General features: G+C 28.7%; 1 protein-coding gene across 1 annotated transcript; it reads right to left on the reverse strand.

Moving 5' to 3' along the window:
- Positions 1 to 475: 475 nt before the first annotated feature.
- On the reverse strand, positions 476 to 10,233 carry LOC117171697 (methylthioribose-1-phosphate isomerase). Its single transcript, XM_033359229.1, has 4 exons — positions 9,974 to 10,233; positions 9,684 to 9,892; positions 5,312 to 5,520; positions 476 to 1,864 (listed from the first exon to the last, which is right to left on the reverse strand). The coding sequence occupies exons 1-4, from the start codon at positions 10,231 to 10,233 to the stop codon at positions 1,562 to 1,564; spliced, it is 981 nt and encodes a 326-aa protein (XP_033215120.1). The 3' UTR covers positions 476 to 1,561.
- Positions 10,234 to 10,975: the final 742 nt, after the last annotated feature.

Here is a 10,975-nt window from a genome sequence, read left to right on the forward strand (position 1 = left end):
CTAGTATATAATGAAAAAATCTACAATGGTATTGTAAACAATTTTTATTAGTTTATTATAGATTTAAAAAATTGAATTTTTATAAATAAAATGAAAATTAATAAAGTTAGTAACCTAATTTTTATTTAACTGCAGTGGAAATTCTTTTAGGACTTTTTGTTGAGGCGCAAATGAACCCCCAGGCTACACGTGCCAGTCATGTTAATATTCTTAAGTGACCTTTTCAGGAGTACATATACCCAAATTAATTTACTATTACGGTAGCTTAATCTGCTTTAAATTTATTATGAGAAAAAATATTGGTAACCTTTTGCACGAATATTTGAAATAGTAAATAAACTACATCTCCAATACCATTATACCAATAATAGGAAATTCGATTTGAATTATTTTTTATAATAATCGCTAGAATTGCCTTATTTATCCCACATTCGTAAAGTTCTAAAGAATAAATAAACACGAAGAGTATAATTCCAGGTGAATACAGTATATTTCGCATAATCGAAGTCTCGTCTCTCATCGCAATTAATTACAGTATACAACACATCAGGCCTTCTAGATAAAAGTAAATATGGAGGTTAATAGTAAAAAGCCAACATTTTTGTACAAATTCATTATGAAAGGCCTTGCACCCTATCTTCCATAATACATACGTTCCTACATTTTATTTTATTCCTTTTGCATTTGCAATGTGTTCATTTGCGTGATACGTTTCCAAATATCGAACTTTTTTCAATTAAAACATAAATATAGAAGCCCACAATATTCATATTCATCCACAATGTAGCACTGTACGTAAAAAAATTAACGTCTGTAAGTCGGATCACTATTGATTGATAGAAATTACTTAATTTAAATGATATTCATTACTCGTTGTCTTAAGCTGAATATGAGTACTCCATATTTCCCTAAAAAGATTAGAGAACTTTTGAGATTGCAACATTACATGTTTTGTAAAACTTTCAAAAAATCTTACTGCAAAATACCAACATGATCAGTCTACATTAAATAATTCCGTGATTGATACCGCCATTTTGATTTTTTAGCTTAAATTGTATTTGTACGAACTGTAAATATCATTTGAAGGTTCATCATTCATTATTTGCTATACAGTTCATAAAAATTAAGTTGCAGATATTGAATAACTGACAACTTATTTTTTCTTGATGCTAATTTCCATTAGATCATATTTTTCCCCTTTCATTAAAAAAATATGCTGTCACTGATCACACAAGAAAAAAATGGTATCGTCTCGTTAGAAAATGAATGGCACCTTTATACGTAATACGAAACATGAGTGTCATAAGTAGTATCTCCAATCGATAACGAAACTTCGTTAAGAATCATATTACTTTAACAATTCTGTTTTATCACCAACCGAAAGTAGGAGCATATCCGTTTTCAACATGATCTGTCCAGAAATCAATAGCATTACATTGTCTCAATACTCATTACAAAAGATTATAAGACAAGTGCTAGGTAAACACTATGCAAGAATAGTATAAAAAGTAGCCAAACGTATTACATTGTAGAAAAGTGCGTGTGACGTGTTCGTGAAGATTCAAAATTTCAACTCGTTTACTGCGTTCCGACAATATTCTTTCAAGCCTGCCAGATTGTCTGGCTTATACACTCCCCTTTCGGTAATTATGCCTGCAATAAGCTCAGCTGGTGTTACGTCAAAAGCGGGATTCCAGCATTGAATTCCAGGAGCTGCGATTCTTTGGTTATTGATGTGCGTCATTTCTTCTTCGGGCCTCTCTTCGATTTTAATATGATCACCACTGGTCGTGCTGAAATCTATAGAGGTGCAAGGCGCTGCTACATAGAATGGAACGCCATGATATTTCGCAATAATTGCTATCTGCAAGCACCAAAATTGTCGCCTTGTAGTCTCAAGTAATCCTCGCCAGGTTCAATTATGAATTGTTTTAAATTGGCAACAACCTTATTTTGACATGGAAGCGGTGAAAACCATGAATTCGCAGACAGGGTTGGGAATTATGAACGCAATTGTACAAGCCGAAAGTGTTATGAACATCAAACTATTAAATTATTTTCATTTCTTCTTTTTTTATGATTTTTGCAAAGTTTGGTGACCAACATCTAAAAAGTGATTAGTTGCCTAGCAACCTATAATTTAAAAAGTAGAAGCAATAAAATTAACGTGTCACTTTCAAAAAATCTTTTTTTAAAACTAAAAAGCAGTTGTAATGAGTGTCCCTATTACAGTCGCACAATTTAAAACTTTCAATGAATCAATGGGGTCTTTAAATTAAGGACATGATCTGAGCATTACGAAATTTCATTTCAGCGATTCATATTTGGTCAAATACATTGATGAATATAATTTATGTGTCAACATAATAAACAGGGCTCAGGCTCACATAAGAATTAAACAATATTGTAAATAGCTTCATCAATTTTGAAAAATATTAGAGCAAAATCGTGGCATGAAATTTTTTAGACAATAAACTAGAATGATTCTAAAAAGTCGCATTAATAGCATAACACACATGCAATTTCAAAAAATGTATTTCTTTAGGAATACGATAATGAAATTATCAATCATGATTATATATAAGTATATATAATAATAAACAATATGTAGTATTATAGCAATATGTATGCAAATAATATTTGCATACATTTTTTTATTTAGTTATCATTTTATGATATTTTAAATGAAATTTTTTAATTAATTTTTTATACTAAGTTTCAGGTTTAAGGTTTACGACTTTTTTAAAGGTTATTCAAGAAAATTCGTAGCCTTAATCTTACAGTTCCATTTCAAGTAAGTTTAGGGACTTTTAAAGGAAGGGAGAAATATATTTGATGAACAATAATAACATAAAATAAAACTAATTAAGCTCTGATTAACTCTCCGTTTGGCACACGTTCCGATAACCTTCAGTTATCATGCAGTATGCAGGTGTATATATTTTTTTTCTTATTCTTAGTGGCTTTCGCATATGTTTAATTACCTCCTCAAGTAAAAATAAAAAAGATTAAGGTAGAAGGACAAACTTTACAGGTAAAGAAGTTTGCTATGTTTTTGCTTTGAATTATATAAAAATAAACTAATTTCAACTTGGAATCGTTTTTAGTTTCTAGTTTGGTTTTTATCAATCTAACACTGTTTCGTTTAATTTCAACTTCAGTCTTTCCTAAACACCAATCTTTTCCATTCAAATTCTTATTAATTGCTTATGCTTCAAGCCAATTACATTTAAATAGTATTACTAAATTTGAATCTTATTTATTAAAAAATTGTACTATAGGGGTGGTGTATGACTTAAAATAATCTATTTTTTAAATAAGAAAATCCTTATTTTTTATAATGTTCCCGCTTGTACCAATCATTCAGGAAAAACGGAAGTGGATTTTAATGGCATTACTGACTAACTTCCGTATATCAAATCAAAAAAATCGAAACAGGTGACAAATTAATTGGCGCGCCACTTCGACCAAGCTAGAAAGAGTAGGTATGATTTTAAAGATGCATATTAATTTGTGCATAAAAGTGTTTTAACGATTTTTTTGATTTTGAAGTATTTATTGGATACTCAAAATAAGTCTTTATCGGAAACAAAGGGATGGATATGGAACTTAGATTTTATATATTGAAAAAACACATTTTTTTACAGAAATATGTTTCTGAAAAAAAAACAATTATTTTTACTATTTATTGTAATTTTCAACCATCTATTATTCATATTATTTGCATAATAGCGGAATAATTGTTTTTTTGTGAAAAAACATTTTTGTCAAGACTGTGTTTTTTCACTGTATACGATGAAAATAATTTGATCTAAAACGACTTTTTTTATAAGGAAGATTTGTTTTTTGAATGTAATCATTATTTTAAACTTCAAAACACCATCCTAAAAAGACTTTTATGCAACAATTAAAATACATCTTCAAAATTGTACCTACTCTTTATACTTCCAGTTTTCGACACCAGGTGGCTCTTTCTTTCCTTCTCTCAATTTTTTGAACGATATTCAATTAAAAATGTAGCGACAATTAAGGCTTTCATTAGAAATTCTGCTGTAAAACGTTAGGACTGAAATATAAATTTTTTCGTTTTGTTGAAACTCGTGTTTTAAATTATTAGATTTTAGACGTCTTTGACTTTAAAATATTTAACCAATAAGTGTTATAAATAAAAAGGGTAGAATTATGAAATACTTTTTTTCAAAAAGTCGAAAACGTCATACAACCCGATGCCTAAGATTGAAAATAATAAGAAATAGATGAATCTATTGGGAATAGTTTAACTGCGATACGCCACCTGGTGACAAAAATTCGAACTAAAAAGAATAGGCACGATTTTAAAGATGCATTTTAATTTGTGCATAAAAGAGTTTAAAAATTTTTTTATGTGGAGTTTAAAGTATTTATTGGCTAATAAAAATAAGTCTTTATCGGAAACAAAGTCTTTTAGATGGAATTTACATATTATACAGTGAAGAACCACACGTTTTGACAGAAATATTTTTCTAAGCAAAAAAAACGATTATTGTTCTCTTTATTGTGATTTTCAAAAGATTCTAAACTTAAACGGACTAATTTTGAAGCAAAAATGAACTCAAAGTAAATTTTTATTAATTTATACATGAAATATTTACTATTTAAAAATCTGATCTAAAAGTTAGGTTAGAATTCGTATTGAAATTCCAGTCGTCTATTATTCATATTCTTGGCATAATATGGATAAAATTTGTTGCTACATACATTAATTAGAGTTTATTTAAACTTAAAATGCATTTAAATTCACATTAAATAATGAAATAAGTGTATTTTTTTAAAAATCTATTTCAGAACAATGTATTTTTTCACTGTATGAGATGGAAATTCGATCTAAAACTATTTGTTTCTGATGAATATTTGTCTTTAGTATTCAATCATTGTTTTTATACTTCACAAAACAATCGTAAAAACATTTTTATGCACAAATTAAAATGCATGTTTAAAATTGTACCTACTCTTTCTAGTTTCACTTTTCGACACTCGGTGGCATAAAGGTAGACCACCATTTCCAATAGTATTTAAACAAATATTTTCCTTTGCAACTAATTTCCGGTATATACATCTGCATTTGAAATGGTTGACACACTATTTTAGTCAATCAGCAAAGCAGTTCGCAATATGTTTAAAAGGAATATAAAAAATAGTGGAAAAATAACGACACTGTTAAAAAATGTCAAATAGTATGAATTGTGGCGTGGGCCCAAGCTCTGAATCTACAATGATGCCCAAAAGTCATACGCGTATCTGGCTCAATATTGTTTAAATTTAGCTTCCTTACCTGATATGTTCCTATTTTGTTAGCAGTGTCACCGTTAGCAACGACTCTGTCGGCTCCAACGACAACTGCATTGATAGTCCTGGATTTCATCAGTGCTGCTACCATGTCATCGCAAATAAGAGTACCTGGGATATTATCGTGAACCAATTCGTAAGCAGTTAATCTTGCACCTTGATTGTAAGGTCTAGTTTCTGTACAATAAACGTGTTCTGAAAAGAAAGGGTATTATAATAAGTAAAACGCAATTCACAGGTATCCTATTTTAAGATTGACTTCTGAATGCAGGACTCGAGTAAGTTAGAACTCTTAAAAATAGTCTCATTAGTCGCATTAAATTGTAATGAGAAAAAAGCAGTATCAGACAGTGAATGAGTGAAATAATAACTTTATTAATTTGTTTGGGAATATTGGGAATGGTGGTCTACCGTTTTGCCACCTGGTGCCGAAAAATGGAACTAGAAAAAGTAGGTATGATTTTAAAGATGTATTTTCATTTTTGCATACAAGTATTTTTAGGATTGTTTTGTCTAGTTTAAAACATTAATTGAAATATTATAAAAAAATCTTCATACAAAAACAATTCGTTTTAGATAGAATTTCTACCCTATTCAGTGAAAAAACACTTTTGTTCAAAAAGGTTTTTAAACAACAAAACAATTATTTCACTATTTCATGTAAGTTTCAATGTATTGTAAGCTTAAATCAACTTTAGTTAATGTATTTAACGACAAATTTTATCCATATTATGAAAAGAATACGAATAATAGACGATTGGAATTGAAATACGAATTCTAACTTAACTTTTAGATCAGATTTTTAAATAGTAAATATTTCATGTATAAATTAATAAAAATTTATTTTGAATTTATTTTTGCTTCAAAATAAACCCATTTAAGTTTATAATCCGTTGAATATTACAATAAATAGTACAATAATTGCTTTTTCTTAGAAAAATATGTCTTCCAAAAAATGTATTTTTTCACTGTATAATATGTAAATTCCATCTAAAACTCTTTGTTTCCGATAAAGCCTTGTTTGTACTATCCAATAAATACTTTAAACTGCACACAACAAATTTTTAAAACACTAATGCACAAATGAAAATGCATCTTTAAAATCGTACCTATTCTTTCTAGTTCGGATTTTTGTCACCATGTGGCGCATCGCAGTTTAACCATTCCAAATAGATTATATATTTTTCATTGGTGTTTAAATACTCTGAGCACAATCAAAATAAACTTTGGAGCTAAAATTAATTTTTATAATATTCACTCAGCTTAAAGGATTCTGAAATTGGGTCCAAAATATTTCTATCTAAACTGTTAAATTTATCAACAACATAGATTATTTTTAAATGAGATCAATTCATAATTTACATTAACGTCGAATATTTACAACTTGAAATACTCAATAAATATAAGGTAACTTTTCACGAAAATGCACTGATGGCCTCGATTAAGTTCAAAACAAAAGTACTACGAGTTTTTAAGAAAAAAGATTTTTTCATTTTTAACAATTAAAAATCTCATTTCTCTCAAAAACGACGCAAATTATTAATCGCAGTTCATCACTCAAAGTTGTTCAGCTTCTCGAAATCCAGGAAAATTCACCCTTACCAGATGTATATCTCGTGTATTTTAATAGAAATATCCAAAAACATTTTAAAATCTATCAAAGCGACTAAAATAGCATTTAGTTTGATGTAAATCAAGATTATATTTTTAAAAACGTTTTTTTTTCTAGTTGAGTATCAATATTCAAGCTCGTCCCCCTTCCTGAAATATGTAAAATGATACACTCGCCAAATGTTTATCTCTGGTAAGGGTATCATTTTATAGAGTTCAGGAAGGAGAACGAGTTTGAATATTGATATTCAACTAAAAAGAAATGTATTTAAAAAAGAAATCTTCAAGTTCTTCAAATTTCCTATTTTGCTTCGCTTTCGAGAAAAATGAGATTTTGAATCGGTAAAAATTACATTTCTTTAATTTTAGAGATAAAAACTAATTTATTTACTTTGAGGCTCAGGTTTATAGGCAGTGAACTAAAAACAAACGTTTTTCAAAATAAAAGGATAAAGTTCGTTACACTAAATGTTATTTCAGTCAATTTTGTCTACATTTTTGGACAAATTTATTGAACTAAACAATATAAACTTCTGAAAAGGGTACAATTTAATATATTTCAGGAAACTAAATAATTCTGAACTCTAAATTGCTATTCGCATTTTGCGTCGTTTTCGAGAAAAATGGGGCTTTTAATGGTGAAATGTTATATTTCTTCAGTTTTAGATATAAAAACCAGTTTTTCTTTACTTTAAAGCTCAGGAACTTTAATAATCTTATGGAAAATGTTCTTTAAATATTCATGGAACTAAAAAGAAATGTTTTCAAAAATAAAATGTTAAGAGTTCGTTAAACTACATGCTTTTTTAGTCGAATTTTTCTATATGTTTTGGAAACATTGATTTAATTATTCCTATATAAATACTTGGAAAGGACAAAATTTAATAGAGTTCGAGAGGCTAAACAATTTTGAAGTATGAACTGCTATTCATATTTTGCGGCGTTTTGAGAAAAATGGGATTTTTAATTGTTAAAAATGAAAAAAACCTTTTTTCTTAAAAACGCTTAGTACGATTTTTATTTTTCTTGGCTGAAATTAACCGGGAGCATCCCCGAAACACGTACAAATGAGAAACTGGACGTGCAAGCACTTTTAAATTGAACTGAACAGAGTCTGACCGTGAATAGGGGAATACATTCTTTTAAATAAAATTAATATAGATATAATATTAAATTCAATACAAAACGTTTCAAGCTTCTAATAATTTAAGTCAAAATGATAGTGCACTTTTTACCAAAAGATAAGCATTTTCAATCCAAAGACGAACTTTTAATAAAAGAGTTCACTTTTCAAGTTAAAAACTCGAATAGTTGAGAAAAAAAGTCGATTTTTAAACCAAAAACACGAATTTTCAATCAATCAAATAGTTGAATTTCAAAACAATAATTTTGAACCAAACAGTTGCATTTAAAACCAAACAGTTGAAAACATAAGCAAAGAAGACGAATTTTTAACAACCTAATTGCAGTTTTTGTCCAATTGTTGAATTTGCAACCTACAAAAGTAAAATTTCAAAAAAATGGTCGAATTTTAAAATAAAAAGAATTATACTTCGCCCAAATAGTTGAATTTTCAAACCAAAAGGACGATTTTTTAAAGTATTGATTCATCAACCTGGTAAGTGGAGTTTAAAATAAATTAAAAAAATCATCTTCAACAAAAAAAAATTAATTCTTGGCTAAAAAGCTGAATTTAAAAAATTAATTTTTTAGAAGGGAACTGAATTTTCAACCAAGAAAAGATGAATTTTCAAATACAAAAATAATTTTTCCCACATAAAAGATGCATTTTTAAGCCGAAAATACCAATTTCTTTATAACAAAGTTCAATTATTAGCCTAATACCTGGAAATGATAACAAACAGATTGTTTTCAACCGAGAAAGATGAATTTTAAATAAAAAAATGTGACTTGAATGAATTTGATGAATTTTCTATCCAAAAAGGAGAATTTTCAACAAAACAGTCAAATTTTCGACCAAAAAATTGGGGTTTGTCCATGAATGTTCCATTTAAACGAAAAAAAAAGATAAAAAGGGAAAATTAATCGAATTTAAACATTATCCATTTCAAAATGTCTTAAATGATAAAGCCTGCGATTAAAAAAATTAGATCTTTAAATATGGACTCACAAAATTAGAAATTGATCAATATCAAACGCTATTAATTAAAAATTTTCTAAGCATAAAGTTTTAAGGGGAAATTATTCAAATTTAAATAGCACATTTTTTTCTGGTTTTGAATTAAAATTTTAGAAGTTAATTTGCGATTACTAATCAATTTTGTTGATTAATGGTTTATATTTTTATTTAAAAATATTTTCTAAATAAATAAAAAATAGCGAGGTCTGTCATTTATTTTTTAATAAAAATATCGACCAGTAATCCACAACATTGATTTATTTCAAAATAACATCTTCACTCGAGGGCACATAATACTTTACCATATTCACATTTAGTTTCTCAAAACTTTTTATCCACAATTTTTAATTTTTATGAAAAATATTAGTGTCTACACGCCCGCGTAATTGTTATTCCCTTCTGGGTGCTATTGTTTTTTCGAAAAATTAAAATGGTCGATAAAAAGTTTGGGAAACTAACTTACTCATATGGTAAAGTAGCACAGCCTTTAGTTGATTAGTCGCATTTTTCTTCATAATATCGCAGTCAAATTTTATAAACTGAAAAAGGTCGAAAAAAAATTGAAAATGTCACACAATCCGAGACCTCTAATTGTTTTCATACACACCGATTCTTCCCTGACCGCGAAGACATCTAATTACACCCAGGGCAGTTCCATATCCGGCGGTTGCAAGACTCCCGGTATTGCAATGTGTAAGAACTCTGACCATCGCATCATTTGGAACTGTTTTCAGAATTTCTTCTGCTCCATACTCGCCAATAGAATTATTATCTGCAATATCTTTCCCTAGCATTGTGTCTATCGTCGTTAAAAATCTAAAAAGCCATTAAATGATTAAATAAGATCTGTGATAACGTGAAAAGAAATCAATTATTCTGTGACTGAAAGTCACTTACTCGTCCTTCATCTTTGTAGCTGAAACTTCATTGTCCTCGCTTAATTTATTAGCGAGACTTATCAAGTCTTGAGCAGCGAGCTTGATGTTCACAGCAGTAGGTCTGGCAGAAACTAAATAATTTAACTTGCCCTCGATTTCTTGGCGAAGAATCTTCTTATCAGTGAATATTTCGCCGTCAATTTCGGCAGCCAAACTGAGACATCCGACAATAGCGATCGCCGGTGCACCTCGAACCTGAAAGCACATATTATTTGACATTAAATATTATAGAAATTCATAAAATAATGTTAATTCGAGCATTTAGTTTTTTTAATTAATTTTGCTATTTTCAGAAAGTTTAACATAAGCAACTACTTCCGATTTATACGATATTATATTATAGCTTAACTGATTGTTAATATAGCTTTTAGGGCAAGTTAAATATGCACATACGTAGCTAATAATGACCATAAAATTTGTAATAACTGGCTGTCAAACGTAATCCTGTCTGGCAAAAAAACTTGACGAACTAAACAAATATATATAATATGAAAAGAGCTTGTAAGCTCGTATTTTATGATTAACTTCAGCCTTTAGAATTTATTCCTCATTTGAATAGGATTATTTATCTTTCGTTATCAAACAGTTGAGAATTTTTCTCAATAAGCATTGAAGTCTTAAAAATAAAAAAAATATTTGTTCCATGGTTTATTTTACTTCCTTTCACGAGCGTCAATACTCATTTCTTTTGAATAGTATTGATAATTAATTGAGCAGATAAAAAAAATATAAAAATTAAGAAACACATTTACAAGACATTTTAAAAATCACAAACTCCAAAATACTGAGAGCTTCCTAAAATTCAACTTTGTTATCTCAATGAGACAGATTTCGTTAAATACCAATTATGTCAAGCATATACATTTTTTTTTTATTATTACACCATTAAGCCATTTCCCTTTCGGGGTAGGCGTGACTCACTCGGCAGGGGAAAGGAGTAGTGTGTGGATGGGATAGAGAT

This window comes from Belonocnema kinseyi, chromosome 4 (genome assembly GCF_010883055.1).
Source record: "Belonocnema kinseyi isolate 2016_QV_RU_SX_M_011 chromosome 4, B_treatae_v1, whole genome shotgun sequence".
NCBI classification, from domain to species: domain Eukaryota; kingdom Metazoa; phylum Arthropoda; class Insecta; order Hymenoptera; family Cynipidae; genus Belonocnema; species Belonocnema kinseyi.